The sequence below is a fragment of the Arachis hypogaea genome, chromosome 8 (assembly GCF_003086295.3).
Source record: "Arachis hypogaea cultivar Tifrunner chromosome 8, arahy.Tifrunner.gnm2.J5K5, whole genome shotgun sequence".
Classification (NCBI taxonomy): Eukaryota; Viridiplantae; Streptophyta; class Magnoliopsida; order Fabales; family Fabaceae; genus Arachis; species Arachis hypogaea.
This window is the reverse complement of record NC_092043.1, coordinates 5,980,033-5,996,204: the sequence shown is the minus strand read 5'-3', so window position 1 is coordinate 5,996,204 and position 16,172 is coordinate 5,980,033. Positions and strand designations below refer to the sequence as shown.

The window sequence follows — 16,172 nt, the reverse complement described above, 5'->3', positions numbered from 1 at the left end:
AAGATTGACATCAGCCAATCTGAAAGCATTCCACCAAGCCAAGATACACAACAGGTTGTATAATCACTACTCAATTGTAAAAAATACCACCTTTATTTTATCAGCTAACAAGTGCATTTGATATTGGCTTATGTAGGATCAAGTTGTAGTTAGGCCACCTAAATTATAGGTGATTAAAGCAAAAGCAAGAAATAGATCCTCCCCTAAACCTACTGCAGCTGCACTAGTGGCTATCTCAGCTGAGACTATCAAAGGGACAAGTTCTGCAACAACTAAGAAGCTGACCAACTTTATGACTTTTGTGCCTACTCCAGACTTGTATTTTATATACGTATATGGATTCTCCACCTTGTATTTTATGTTTGTCCCTCTTAGAGGTTGACTCGGAGAAACATGTTATCATTTTTTTTATGCTTTAGGTCATTTTGGGATTTTCTCATATATATGTATATATATACTTATATGCTCTGTCCGATTTATCTTTGCGAACCGAATTGGAAGCTTTGTTAAATATATATTTGCCATTTTACTCTTATCCTACCCGGTTTACGTTTATCGTCCACGTGAGCATTATGACTTTTGTTTTGAACTTTCCTTCAAAGACTCTTAGATAAAAATAATTCTTCACTTATATTATATTATATAATTTTACTTTTTAGAAGTCGTAATACATTGCCACCTCAACTTTATGATTTAAGCATAAGACTTTGTGTGGTAGGGTGTTACAAAAAACACCCAATAACACAGAACAATATAGAAAAACTTCAACTTTTTCAACACTACTCACGCGGTACCTTGGACATACATGGAATAATCTATCTAAGTTCTCTGCTGTCCCAAATTTTTTTTTATCACAGCCTTCAACCCGCAGAAACATGATTCCTCATGAATCTTCCTCCTCATTCGTATTGAAGTGCTGGAACCGTTACTGTCGTACAACGGAAATAACACATCACCACTATGACTTCCATTTCCTGTCTCCATCCTCCCCACGACCCAACAATTCCAAGTTTTACCCAACTATATGACCCTTTGATTGTTGACCGCGACTTATTTATCATCGAATTTAGGATTAGGGTTCATCATCTATAGGACTGATTTGAATTATTTTAACATACTTACCTTGTTAGCAACAACAGCATACACATAGGCGTCTGCCATGCTGGCAGTTAATGGAACACGTCACCCAACGTTAGCCATCTTAGCGAAAGAGATGACGGAAAGACGAACGTAGTCATATCCGTCATCTTTTGGAAACGAATATGGAGATCGAAATATCTTTTTGAGATGATTTTAACTATTAACTTCTATTTGTATTTAGGACATTCATATAAAATCAAAACTCATTTAATTTATTTATGTGATTTACTCTAATTTTACCGTTGTCAAAACCCTCATTTTATTACTTACTCTCAAATAGATTTTGTATAGGTAAAAACTAAAGTAAAAAGTTAGTAATTTTTAAACTTGAATAAATACATGGAGGCTCGAGTGGCTAGTCGCTAGGGCCTAGTAAATCTTAGAATAGAATCAGAGTGATTATAAAATTGGGTTTAAATGAAAAGAAAGGAAGATATTTATGGAAATAATGAATAAAATAAGAATGGAGGAAGGGGGTTGATCTGTAAAACTGTAACAGCTGGAGTGGGGACAACGTCCATTGCCCAACACGTTTCAATGGCACATGCTGTTTGTGTCTCCGTTCTCCCCTACGGTCGTCAACTCCACCGACGAATCTTCTTCCCTCCTCAACGCTCATCTCCTTCCTCCGCCTCCGCCTCCGCCTCCGCCTCGGCCACCGATTCCCTCTTCACCTCCGCTTCCGCCTCCACTTCCAATTACTCCCCCAAAGTTGTCGTCACCAGAGAGCGTGGCAAGAACGCCAAGCTTATTACTGCTCTGGTGCGTAACTCTTCTACTCTCTCTCTTCACCTTTCGTTGCTTACCTTACCTTCGCTTTTTATGTTCCTTGGATTTGTTTGTTTCCTCTGCATTGCTTCAGCTACAACAATGTGCTTTATTTCTCAGCCTCATACTCAATGTAACTCTTCTGTTTTCATCTCTATTCCGATTCTCATTCAGTTATCTTAGCTGGATTTTCTTCTCTTTCCGACTTAACCTTTCATTCCTTCTTTTCCTTCTCAACTAAGCCGTTATGTCATTTAGGTGTTTGATTAAAGGTTGAAATGAAATGCTTCATTGTATGTACTGTTTTTTTCTCTTTCTTTTGTTCCCTATTTTCTTAGCTGTTTGAATTTTAAATTATTATTATTATTATATGATTATTTTAAGCCACGTTAATTTAAAAGAAAGAAAGTGCTGAATATAAGAAAAGACAAACGTCCAGATGTTGGATTTGGATTCCTAAATTTGCATTAGGTCCTGCTTTTCGTGAGTTCTATCAATCAAATATAGTGCTAGTATAGTTTACGTAGCGAAATTCATTCATGTCATATTGCAGATCACCGCAGGTTTTTCAAATGTAGACGAATTTAGGGATCGATTAAAGAGAATATACTTTAGACTCTCCTGTTTGAAACATGTGCCCTATAATCTTGAACTATTAGTTAATGAACACTAATTGGTTAAACTTCATTGGCTTTTCTTTTAAACCTGACTGATAAAGTATAACATGTTCATCATGCTCATTTTTTGTTTTGTTTTTTGTTTTTTGTTTTTTTGTTTTGTTTTCGTTTTCATGTCAGTCTTTCACTTTTTAGTTTAATATTTTTCCCACTCACCTAAATTGGCAATCTGCTCCTACTTGTATCATAAGATTCTATTCCAACCATTTTATATAGAAGTTTCATTAGGTTAGGTAATGCTTTGATCAAATCTTGATGCTGCATATCCTCATAACTTGTATTTAATTTTCTACTACTATTTCATCTTCCTTCATATCTTCTTCCATTGGGAATTTGTCTGTAAAATATTCAAGCACAAAGATGATCAGTTGGGTAAATGGAGATCCAACTGATAGCTTCTGTTTTTCATATTGTTTAACTGATCACATGCCCGGAAACTATTGCTGTAATTCCAATTTTTGCTGCAGGCTAAACATGAAATCAAGTGTTTGGAACTTCCTCTCATTGAGCACGCACCGGGAGTGGACTTAGATAGGCTTCCCTCTGTATTAAGTGGTAAGCATTAGGAAAAACTTGCCCTGTGTATATGCAAATATTTTGTGAAGTTCGAATCATGCTGTTTTCATCTCGTACAGATATTGTATGCGAACTAATTATCTTTTATTAAACCAGTTTTAAAAGGAATGTCTATATTTATGTGCACTTAATGGGAAGAAAGATGCAGTGATGATATTCTGGATGTTAAATTCTTATTGGGTTGGCGCTTGATGGATTATTTCCCATTACACATGGTTCAGAAAATAAAGAGTTTGTGCTTCAAATGCTGAAGACTTTGTTTTCATTAAGTTTTATAGATCGTGGTGACATGTAAGATGATTCCTATGCTGTCTCAGACTGTTGGTATTTCATCTGACCTGGATAATGTATGAAATTAGTATGACTAGAGTGGTTTGATTTTCACCAAATATAGAGATGCGGTTTTGTTTTTCCTCTAGGTGTACATTCAGCATGTGTGCTCATACTGTAATTTTTAAGAAACTTGGTTGGGGAGTGCGTACATGGAGGTCTTCCCTTGCCTCTAAGTAGAGTGGAGAAATTTCACATTGACAGATCTTTGATTTCTTAAGTTAAAAAGGTCACTACCTTATTTTGTGTATGTCTTCTAATCCACATGACTCATGCTTATAAGCGCCTAATTGCTTAACAATTGATGCTTGATACTTGCAGATAATGTGTTTGATTGGATTGTCATAACTTCCCCAGAAGCTGGTTCAGTCTTTCTAGAGGCATGGAGGTAAGATTTTAGATCTTGTTTGAGTACTTTATGCGGAACTACTGGAATATTTTAAATGATTTTGAAAAAAATTTGCTCAAACATCAGGATAATATTTTTTCATCAATTCTCTTTATTGACTTGTATCGTTTGTTTTCCCTAACGAAATTTTTATACCCCTTGCCTTCTGTTGTAACTTATAGTCCTATGGCCGGAATACTTGAAATGCAATTTTGTTATGTTACATGTGAACCAAATGTCTATATGATCTCTAATCTAGTTTGTGCCTGAGTTGTCATACTTGCAAATGTGAAATTGCCGCAAGATTTTTTCTTACATAAAACTGTTTGATGCATTTCGTAGTTGTACAGATAAATTATCATAGACAAAATAGCACAAGAAACAAAGGTTTCCTTTTATGTCATTCTTTACAGTATTATTCTTTTTATTTGCAATTTTACATCATTTTCTTTTGGTACTTTGTTTCTTAAATATTTTGTTTTTTAACAAATGATTGTCCTAGCCTTGTTTGTTGTCCTTAGAGCTGCTGGGATGCCTCATGTCAAAATAGGCGTTGTTGGCGCCGGCACTGCAAGCATTTTCAAGGAAGCTATGCAGTCTTCAAATCAATTGCTTGATGTTGCCTTCGCACCATCAAAAGGTATCCGTGTGTATTCATGTAGGCTGAATTTGTATTATGCTCCCCAGTTTTGCTTCTTTATCAAGCTGGATAACTGACTTAAGAAATATAAAGTAACATCTCAAAACTCGCAAGTATTTTGGGGTATTAGAGGAAAATGTGGGTAGTTCCAAGATATGCATCTTGATAGGGCAGGGCAGGAGATTGCTTTGCTTAGGTTCTGTGCTTCCGTGGTTCTTAGTGAAAGTGAATTGGGAGTCTAACCACTCAGTAGATTAACATGTTGTTTAGTGTGAATCTGGAATTTTAAGCCGAGTCTTTTGGAAGTGAAACTTAATATGGATTTGATGATTTTCAGCAACAGGAAAGGTTTTGGCTGCAGAACTTCCAAAGATTGGAAATAAAACAACTGTTCTATACCCTGCTTCTGAAAAGGCCAGCAATGAGATTGGTAACAGAGTTATTATTTTGCACCTTTCAAACTTGGGTTATGTATAACATTTGCTATTTTCAAGCTAATTGATGTGCTAATCGTCTGTGTGATATTTATATAACCAGAGGAAGGACTTTCCAAGCGTGGATTTGAGGTTATTAGGATGAATACATACACAACGGTAAAAGATTTTAGCTTTAGTGCTGGTTTCCTTTTTTCTAAAAATATATACGGTCCAATACTTAAGTACTTCCTTGCAAGCACCACATGTTGAATGTGTGTTTTATGTCATTAATTAGATTTAATTATTATAAATGTAATATTTTACTAATGTTAAAGTGATCTATTTCACAGTCTTCTTGGAAATTTACGACAGTTTGATTCTCACTTATTTGACAGGTGCCAGTTCAAAATGTAGACCAAATTGTTCTTAAGCAGGCACTTGCTGCCCCTGTTGTCACTGTAGCTTCACCATCTGCTATTCGGTTAGCCTTTGGTTTCTTCTTTCTCTTTTTTATTGTGAATTTTGATTCTTGAATTTTAAAAGAATTCATATTTACTTCAAATCTAGGAAATGATTTATTATTATGTTTGGATTTGGTATTTCAGTTCTTTGCTTGTTGGATATATGTATTGAACACGATGAATCCAATAAACTATTTCAACTTCCTAACTGGGTGCTGTCTTTGTCCCTTACTAATTAAGCCTAATACTATCATATTACAAGAATCCTGGAGTATTTGGCAAGTTGGCCGTCTTATTTTTAATTTTCTAAATAGAAATAAGTAGAATTTTGTTCTTAGCAAGTTCAGTCTTATTTATTTAGCACTTCACTCAGTTATTTTTCATTCTTCCTTTTAATATATATATATAGAAAAGAGAAAATGAAATTTACTGGTTTTTGTCATCCGCTGCTACAGTGCTTGGAAGAATCTTCTTTCTGATTCAGAGTGGAACAATTCTGTTGCATGCATTGGCGAGACGACTGCTGCAATGGCAAGAAGATTAGGATTCAGAAATGTGTACTACCCAACACAACCAGGCCTGGAAGGGTAAATCGCAAATCCTCTATGTGCATTTCTCTTAAGTATTCAGTGCCTATTCTATGTGCCGAGTACAATTTTCCTGCCTGTCATCATGTAGAAGTTTTCTTTTTAACAAAGCTGATTTCTATTTCCACATTATATTTCTTTTTTGAATATATCAGGCTTTAGTAACATAGGATTGACTCCAGTTTCAATAAATCATTCTTATTATAATTCATTATATCAGGATTTTTAGTACGAACAGAATTCTGTTGCTCTCTGTGTTACTTTAAAATCTTGTTAATACAATCCGTTTCTGAGTACCTTCCTCCTGCTGCAGCTGGGTAGAAAGCATTCTTGAAGCACTAGGATCATATGATGAACTATTGAGGTAATCATCTGCACTTCGTAGCAATGGGAGATGTTTCCAGCGTTTTACTGGCAGAGAAAATAACCTATATAGTGATTTTACTTTGGGAAGCATTTACTTCTCAGATATTTTTAGGTTTATAGAGGCTATCATGAGATGAGTGGTAAATAGTCTTATGCTGTAAATACCGTTCATAATTTTATTAATTAATGTTGATTTATTTTGTTGCTAATTGATCCAGTTGTCCGAATATGTGAGTTTCCACAGGACTGAAAAAAAAAAACAAAAGATTTAGTATCTAAACAATAAGACAAGTCATGCGGTTCACTAGGAATCTAGGATGACATTTTATCTGATTTAAAGTTGATTAATGGATTACTTTATCCTCGTCTCCTCAAATTTAAACAATCCAAAGATGTGCAAGTAAAATAATTCAAACGGATCACTTCCAATGGTAGACACCAGTTCATGTTTTTTTTTTTTAAAGAAAAAGCTCGACATTCTAGGTGGAGCCTATAACCGACAAAAAACAAAGTATGGTAAAAAAAAATTAACCAAAACAACATTTATATCATCTCTAGTATAGATATCATCGTATCAACATGAGTTAATTATTACACTATTTTTTAATTATCACACTACTTTTTAGTGCAACAAAATGATTGAACAATACAGTCCACCAAAATACTATCAAGTGTTTTGACATAACATTCACATTGTTTCTTTTTTTTTCTTTTCTGTTTTTGGTTCAGAATATTCACATTGTTTCAAATAATACATATGGAACTATGGTATATGCAATTGTTTCATGTAAAATTAATAGCTGAGAATCATTAGATGATAATTTCATTAAATTTATTAAATTATTTAACAATTTTCAAATATTAATTTTATATAAAAATAAATTTTTATCTAGAACTATATCCTCTTGAAATAACACTTTTTTGCAACAAAGATGACATGAAGATGCCACCATGAAATATAATTTAGAGAAATTCTTGGATTCTAACAATTTTTTTATATTTTTTTATTTTTATTTGATCAGTATAAATATTAAATTATTTTTAACAAATAAATTTTATTAATTTATGTGTGTAAATTTTTAAAAAATATGAATATAAATTATATTGATTTATGTATATAAAATTTTGATAAATTAAATATAATTATATGCTTTTTGTGTGTAAAATGTTTATAAATATTGGTTTAAATTTTTGATGGAAAAAATTGATAATATTTGCCGATGTAGCATTGCTCTATAATTTATATTGCTAAATGCTAATAATCCCTGCCGTGTGATTAAGTAAACTAGAGATGATGCCTAAATGGATCGGTGGAAGTGCTAATTGCTGTTGGCGGCTACTATTGTACAAACCGTAACAAGCTAACTGGCCATATATATATAAAGTATAGGTAACTTAGTGAACAATGTGAACAATAGATATATTGGATATTTATTTCACTAAGTGTGTAAATAGTTATTTTAATATTAAAGTTTAGATAAATAATTTAAAGGTATAGTGTATTTTTATTTTATTGGTGATTGTTTATGTTGTTCAAAAAAATTATTGATTACCTAACATAACCCATATATATATATATATATATATATATATATATATATATATATATATATATATATATATATATATATATATAATTAAATGGAACTTTGATCTTAAAACTGAAAAGGCCTCCAACTTAAGCGCACGGAAATAATGGAAAAAGCATAAAGAATGTGACATGACTACTATAAAATAAGCGATAAGGACAATGATTTTTTTCGTTGGAGAAGAGGACAATTATTTTAGTTGCACGACGATGCAACCTCATTTCATTATCAAACTGAAAATAAAGCTTTAAACGCGAAAAGTAAAACGATTCACTTTATTTGTGCCACTGTGTGGACTATTAGTAGTCCCTTTGAAATGCAGAGCACCAAAGCATCTTCACCAACCAACATATATGATATGGTAATAGAATCCCTTCACTCAATTAATTGAATTCCTTGTTCTTTTGTTTTTTCCCAAGCTACAATGGACATATATAGAAGGCCATCTGAATTTGTTTCATCTATATTCTGTATGAGTGTTGGATGATCCGGGGAGGGAAAAAAAAGCATCTGATGTACAAGCATTCCACGGTAACACAAGATACGGAGAAGGGCTGTATCCAAAATAAATAAACAAATAAATCAAATTCATTATTTGTTTATAAATTATGGATCAATGATGTTTTACACATCAACAAGGGGATAATTACACTCTTCTTTGTAGTTGTGGAAACTTTAAAGATGAAAACTAAGAGGTGATGTTAGTGGGTCTGAAATGTCTGCTACTGCATAAGAAAATAACAGATGGATATTGCTGCTCTGTTTGTAAAGATAATTAAAGAGATTCTGATCATGCTTTTTAGCATAAAGTGCTCGCTTTCTAAGTCTTCTATGAAACTATCCAGCTAATGAATTATTGATAACTTTTCTACAAACACACTTGTATTGTATTTCTAATACATGATTATGCTATTTTGCGATTTGCTTGCTGATTGTCATAAGAAAAATTATAAATTATAAATTACAATTACGAAATAAAAAAGTTTTGTATTAAGCAAATCTCATTTTAAATAAGCAAAAATAAACATATTTTTATTATTTATATATTTATCTCATTTATGTGCCTACAAGGAGGAAGATTAACATTATGTGCCTACAAGAAACAAAATGGGTTGGTGCGAAGGCTAGGGAGTTGGATGCTTCTAGTTTCAAACTTTGGTATACAAGAAAGATGAAGAATAGGAATGGGGTTGGAATTATTGTGGATAAGCAGTGGAAGAATGATGTAGTGAATGTCAAGAGGGTGGGAGATCGGATCATCTCTATCAAACTTGTGGTGGAGGGAGGTGATTTCTATGTGATTAGCGCCTATGCACCGCAAGTGGGTTCAGACGAACAACACAAGATAAGATTTTAGGAGGATCTAGAGAGTTTGGTTCAAGACATACCTTCAGGAGATAAGATTTTCTTAGGAGGAGATTTAAATGACCATGTTGGGAGAGAAGTGACTGGGTATAAGAGTATTCACGGAGGCCATGGTTTCGCAGTAATCAATGCCGAGGGTAAAACTATTTTGGACTTTTTCTCAACCTCTGATCTTTTCATCGCAAATACATGTTTTAAAAAGAGAGACGAACATCTTATAACCTATAAGAGAGGCATGACAAGCTCTCAAATCGACTTCTTCTTGTTGAGGAGAGTCGACCGGAAATTTTGCATTAATTATAAAATTATCGCGGGAGAGAGTTTGACAACACAACATAGGGTGCTCGTCATGGATTTTCGCATTGAACAAAAGTTGAGGAAAAGACATCATATGAAGAACCCAAGGACGAGGTGGTGGCGGATAAAAGGTGAGGAACAAAGAAGCTTCCTAAGACGGGTAGGAGAAGAGGCAAAGTAGGATGGGAATGGAAGCACGGAAGAGATGTGGAGGGAGATGGCAAAAGTTATTACAAGAACAGCAAAAGAAATATTTGGTGAATCTAAAGGAATAGGACCAAGAGACAAGGAGTCCTGGTGGTGGAATGCGAGTGTATAAGAAAAGATAAAGATAAAAAGGGAGTGCTTTAAAGAGTGGTCTTTATGTCGCAACGTAGATAACTGGGAAAAATATAAGGCGGCTAAGAAAGAGACAATGGCTGTAAGTGAAGCAAGAACAAGAGCATATGAGGGTCTATACCAGTCTTTGGCACGAAAGAAGGAGAAAAAGGTATATATAGAATCGCAAAGAGCCGTGAAAGAAGAACGAGATATTTGGATCAGGTTAAGTGCATAAAGGATAAGAATGGAGAGGTGTTGGCTCAAGAAGAGAAGATTAATGAAAGGTGGAAGAGCTACTTCTACGAGTTATTTAATGAGGGATAGAAGACTCTTCTGAGCCTTGGTCGGTTATGCACAAGGGAAGAAGATAAAAACTTTGACTACTATCGAAAGATTCGAGACTTCGAGGTAAAAGAGGCTCTAAAGCAGATAAAAAATGGCAGGATAGTAGGACCTGATAATATCCCGATTGAGATTTAGAAGGGCTTTGGAGAAAAAGGCATCAACTGGTTAACCAATCTTTTTAATGAGATTTTAAGGTCAAAGAAGATGTCTGATGAGTGGAGAAAGAGGACCTTGGTACCTATCTACAAGAATAAGGGGGATATACAAAGTTGCAAAAACTATAGAGGGATCAAGCTCATGAGTCATACCATGAAGTTATGGAAAAGGGTGATTGAACGGAGGTTGAGAAAAGAGACACAAGTAACAGAGACCAATTTGAATTTATGCTAGACAGATCTACCACTGAAGCAATATACCTATTAAGAAGGATGATGGAGAGGTATCGTAGTAATAAAAGGGATCTACATATGGTGTTTATTGATTTGGAAAAAGCGTATGATAGGGTGCCAAGGGAAGTCTTATGGAAGGTTTTAGAAAAGAAGAGAGTAAGGATCGCATATATTCGTGCAATTAAAGACATGTATGATGGGGTCACAACTAGTGTGAAGACTCAAGGTAGTGTGACAAAGAAATTTTCTATTAGTATAGGATTACACCAGGGATTATTCTTAAGTCCATACCTTTTCACATTAGTCTTGGAAGTACTCACAGAGCACATCCCAGAGCCTGTCCCATGGTGCATGCTTTTTGCCGATGATATCGTCCTTATGGGAGAGTCAAGGGAAGACCTAAATAAGAAGTTGGACTTATGGAGAGAAGCTCTAGAAGTGTATGGTCTGCGTATAAGCCGTAGCAGAACGGAATATATGGAATGTAAGTTCAGTCTGAGAAGAGAAAACCCTAATATATAGGTGAAGATTGGAGAAAACATCCTACGAAAAGTTAAAATTTTTAAGTATCTTGGATGCATCATACAGGATAATGGAGAGATTGAACAGGATGTAAATCATAGGATCCAAACAGGTTGGTCAAAATGGCGTAGTGCATCTAGTTTTATATGCGACAGAAAAAGAATTAAGCCTTAAAGTGGTCCCTGAAGTTGCATTCGAGCCTCACAGTAGTCCCTAAACTTAAAAGTTACTCATATTCATCCCTGAAGTTATATTCCGGGACTCAGACTCATCCTTCCGGCACATTCCGTCCATCTGGCGCTACCGGGAAGCTGAGTTGGCCTCCTTCGTGACACGTTGGCAAAGAAACGGCTAGCTGACGTGGCAGATAAACTTTTCTGATTCAATTTGGTCCCTCAATTCAAGTTAAAAACCCTAATCTCTAATTTTGAAGAATCATCTCCACAGTACTCACACTCTTCTCTTCTCTTCGGTTTTCTTCTCTTGTCTTCTCCAATTTCAAAGCCACAATTATGGCTAGCGTGAGCAATCCATAATGAGACAAAATAAATTATTGGATGTCATTCTATTTATTAATGAATGCTCTCAATCAAATGATTCTGATCTCTCACAAAGACAAAATAAAATTCAAGATTATGAAACAGATGCGTGCTGCTTGGTAATTTCAAGAAGCAGCTATTAAGCATGGGGTTAATAGATGCGTGCCATTCTATTTATTTCCAGGTTTTCTTGTCACATAACTCTGATGCCTTGAATCACTTCAATAGGCTGTTACTTGGCAAGAAATAAAGGAACTGAAGAATATATGATATCTTAAAATTAAATCAGTATAGTAGTGATATGGTTGAGATTCTGTTCTCACATATGAAATACAAATGGACAATGTAAATTTTGATGATTTAAAATAACTTTATGCTATCAACACAATATTTTGCTCGTCTTTTATCCTACTAAACTTCCATATATGTAGTCATCTTTTTATTCTTTCTGACAGAGAGGTTTCATTCTTGATATGGGTGTGCATTTCATTGCTGGTTAAAAATGGTAATCTTCGAGATTTATATTTCACAGATTTCATGTCCTCTTTTGCATGAGCTCCTGATTAGTTAATTACTAATCTAGCCAATTATATCTTTTTTTTTCTGCATCTAATTTTCAAATTATGAACGAGTCTTTACCAGTACTCTGTTTTTTAACATTCAATGCTTCTCTTACAAAAGCACCTGAGTATTGAAAAGAAGTATCTTGTTTAATTGAAATTTTATGTGCAAATTATAGAATGAATTGCTCCCATTTTCACACTTCCACTATTTATTTCACAAAGATGGCTTTTGATTCCTCGAGAACACCCAAGGCATGTGGTATATGATAATTCATGTTATATTAATAGCCTCAACTGCAATGAATGCGAGTTAGTAGTATGCATATCCTCATTAGTCATGGTTTTAATCTTTTAAGTCTGATTCATGGTGTTTAACACATTAAAGATCTTGTGGCGAGTTGTTGGCATGAACAGGACATTGCAAACTGAGCGTGGATTCCAAGGACAACATGGCTACCTGGTATATACTATAACAACCTAGTCACAGGTTTTGATGTATAATCAATTTCTTAGTTTAGTATTGTAACATAAACTTTAAAACGCTGACAATATTAACCATGAATTAACTAAAAGTATCCAAACATTAATTTTATTCATACGTAGATTTGTCAATATTCCAAACTTTCATGATTGAGCTTCTTAGAGATGTTTCCACCTTCTCATTTGTTTTCAATTACAAATTCATCCTCTGATTTATCTATATTCATCATATTTCCTTCTATTCGACAATTATGTCCCGATATATTCGGACAATTTAACATCCATATTTGAACAAGAAACGGAATTCAATCCATGCAGGGAGCTCTGTCCACTTACATTGAAAGTGCAAGAGATGTTGCTGTTTTAGAGGCAATGCTTGAATCCGGAGCAAGGAAGGGTGAACTAGTTCATGTTAAAAGGTTTTGAAGTTAAGTAACCCATGGAAATAGCTTCGTTGCCCACGTAATTCAATATCAGTGAATTATTTTATATTGGTCATGAACATAGTGCTTGTAAAAGCATTTGATGTGTATGAATAATTCCTGTGTGTAAAGAACGACTAGATTGGATGACGTTTAAGCGTTGTATTCATTTATTGAAATAATTGCTGATGAAGAAACCATTATTTCGAAATTCTGATCACAGCTGATATATATGATCATGCATCTTTAACTTTTAATATATTCAGTCTAAGTATTTCTTATTCTGGTATTTGATTTCAGTTATTTTTTTTAAGGAAAAATAAAAGCAGCGGTAGAACCAATAAATTAATAAAGTGAATTGTTTATTATCACTTGAGAAGCCACGGCTTGAGGCTATGCTTTTATTTTAGTACGTGTTGCCCCTGTCCTGCCATTGCCAAGTGACAACCGCAGAATAATATATTCACATTCAACTTGTAACTTTTTTTTCATCGGGATAGAAAGAATATTGTAAAAGAACCAATCAACTCAATCCCAAAATTAGTTCATGAAGTGAGAAAAATATTGTATATTTATAAACTTTTTATCTTGTTCTTTAGAGATGTGAAATTCCTAATAAAAATATTAATCTAAATCATGAATTAGTTTTATCCAACAACTTGTAAGTTTGTCTCTTGTTAATGGTTATTTTATATACTAAAATTTTTTCATATAGATTTTTTTATTTAAATTAATAAAATATAATATTTGCAAAAATGTATAAATTATAGAAGATTTATCGATATATTGTAGATTGCTCGCATTGGCCATAACCGTTTGGCTTTGGAGTTGGAGAAGACAAGAGAAGAAAACAGAAGAGAAGAGAAGAGTGTGAGCACTGAGGAAATGGTTCTTCAAAATTGGGGATTAAGGTTTTTAACTTATTGAGGGACCAAATTGAATCAGAAAAGTTTCTTTGCCACGTCAGCTAGCCGTTTCTTTGCCAACGTGTCACGAAAGAGGCCAACTCAGCTTTTCGATAGCGTCAGATGGATGGAATGTGCCGGAAGGACAAGTCTGAGTCCCGGAGTGCAATTTCAGGGATGAATATGAGTAACTTTTAAGTTCATGGACTACTACGAGGCTCGAGTGCAACTTCAGGGACCACTTTGAAGCTTAACTCGACAAAAAAGTGCCTTTGAAACTTAAACGTAAATTCTATCGCACCGCTATAAGACTGGCTATGTTTTATGGTACGGAGTGTTGGGCGACCAAAGGGGAGCACGAACATAAGTTGAGTGTAACAGAGATGAAGATGTTGAGATGGATGACTGGTCATACGCAATTGGATAAAATAAGGAACGAAGATATAAGGGGAAGAGTTGGAGTAGCACCAATTATGGAAAAAATGGTTGAATCGCGTCTCAGGTGGTTTGGATATTTGAGAAGAAGACCGATAGAACACCCAGTCAGGAGGGTGGATGAGATAAAAGATGGATAAGGGGCGAAAGGTAGAGGAAGACCTAAGAAGACCATCCATGAGATGGTCAATGAGATCTACATGTAAATGGTCTCTCTGTAGACATGATACATGACAGAGCACAATGGCGTTGTTTGATTCATGTAGCCAACCCTACCTAGTGGGATAAGGCTTTGTTGTTGTTTGTTGTTATTTGCTAAGTATATATTTTTTTGTGATGTTTTAAAAGTATTTATTTTTTGCAAGTATATATTTTTTAAAAAAATCACAAAACAATATATACTTAGTGAAAATCATCAAATTTTAAAGATAAAAATATCTCATTTTTCTAATTATGCTTGCAAAAAATCGCATCAAAATTCAATCTCTAAAACATTTTTTGAAAATACATATTTTATGTTAGGCATTTTTGTCGCGTTTTTAAATTATTTGAGGGTATTTTTGTTTATAAAAAATTTCGAGTGCATTTTTGTTAGCAACAAAATTCTTCAAATGTATTTTTGGTGGTTTGTCCTAAACTAAATATTTCGTTCAAAATTAATAAACTCTTGGATGTGGACATGTGGTACTATTATAGGCTATAATGCACAGACACATGAAATGATACGACACGGGACACGTCAATATACGAATTTTAAAATTTTATAGGATAGGAAACACGCATATATATAAAATATAAAGTATTTTTTAGATAAATCATAATGATATTTTAATATTTTATTGATATTAAAATATAAATTAATTTTTAAATTATTTTTAGTGTCATATTTTAATTATATAAAGTATTTAAAATATTTTTTGTTTTAATAAATAATAATATATTATTTCTAAATTTATTTTAAAAATATATGTTAAGAATAAGGTTAGATACTTTAACATGTGATAATATTTAAGTGTGTTTAAGCGTGTTTAGAGAATAATTTTTTATTTTTTATTAAGACACGATTAGACACGAAAATATCTATATCAGACAAATGTCAATAAATATCATATTCAGAATATATCCAATAAGCAAATATGATAACTTAACAAAATATCTGTATTTTATATGCTTTATATTTATTAAGAATAATAGATGTTTTCATCGAAGACCAAACAAAATATGGGAATGGTATTGTACCAGCAGGAAACGATGTCAGATTATTACTATGTTGGTTAATTTATGAGTAGTTTACTTTAATTTTAGGGTCAATGATCATAAATGTACCTGAATAATTTTGTAGTTGACAAAAAAGCATTTAAATTTGTGATCAATAAAAGAATTTTAAATAATGTAAAAATACGATAAAAATATTTAAAAAATATTATTTTTGCTGGAGTATAATTATAAAAAATTAGATTAATTAATATTATTTAATATATTTGAATATTTATTATAAAATATTACGTTTTTATTATTTTAATTCTTTTAACACCTATAAATATTTTTTTATATTGTATCATTTTACACAATTTGAATACACACAAATATTTTTCTATTGGTCTCTCTTATCCTTTCTAACATAGTATCAAAGCCATAAAATCCTCCTTGA

General features: G+C 33.2%; 1 protein-coding gene across 1 annotated transcript; it reads left to right on the top strand.

Moving 5' to 3' along the window:
* The first annotated feature begins 1,554 nt into the window (after positions 1–1,554).
* Positions 1,555–6,558, top strand: LOC112705821 (uroporphyrinogen-III synthase, chloroplastic). Its single transcript, XM_025756789.2, has 9 exons — positions 1,555–1,902; positions 3,053–3,140; positions 3,813–3,879; positions 4,401–4,519; positions 4,857–4,949; positions 5,057–5,112; positions 5,331–5,416; positions 5,852–5,983; positions 6,297–6,558. Exons 1-9 carry the CDS (start codon positions 1,678–1,680, stop codon positions 6,349–6,351), a joined length of 921 nt encoding a protein of 306 aa, XP_025612574.1. The 5' UTR covers positions 1,555–1,677; the 3' UTR covers positions 6,352–6,558.
* Positions 6,559–16,172: the final 9,614 nt, after the last annotated feature.

What these genes read in the sequence shown, in the direction of transcription:
- LOC112705821 (XM_025756789.2), top strand. Translation starts at nt 1,678, where the DNA reads ATGGCACATGCTGTTTGTGTCTCCGTTCTCCCCTACGGTCGTCAACTC. An exon ending in GTCTTTCTAGAGGCATGGAG is followed by an intron (nt 3,880 to 4,400) that starts GTAAGATTTTAG and finishes TGTTGTCCTTAG; the next exon opens with AGCTGCTGGGATGCCTCATG. An exon ending in TGCCTTCGCACCATCAAAAG is followed by an intron (nt 4,520 to 4,856) that starts GTATCCGTGTGT and finishes GATGATTTTCAG; the next exon opens with CAACAGGAAAGGTTTTGGCT.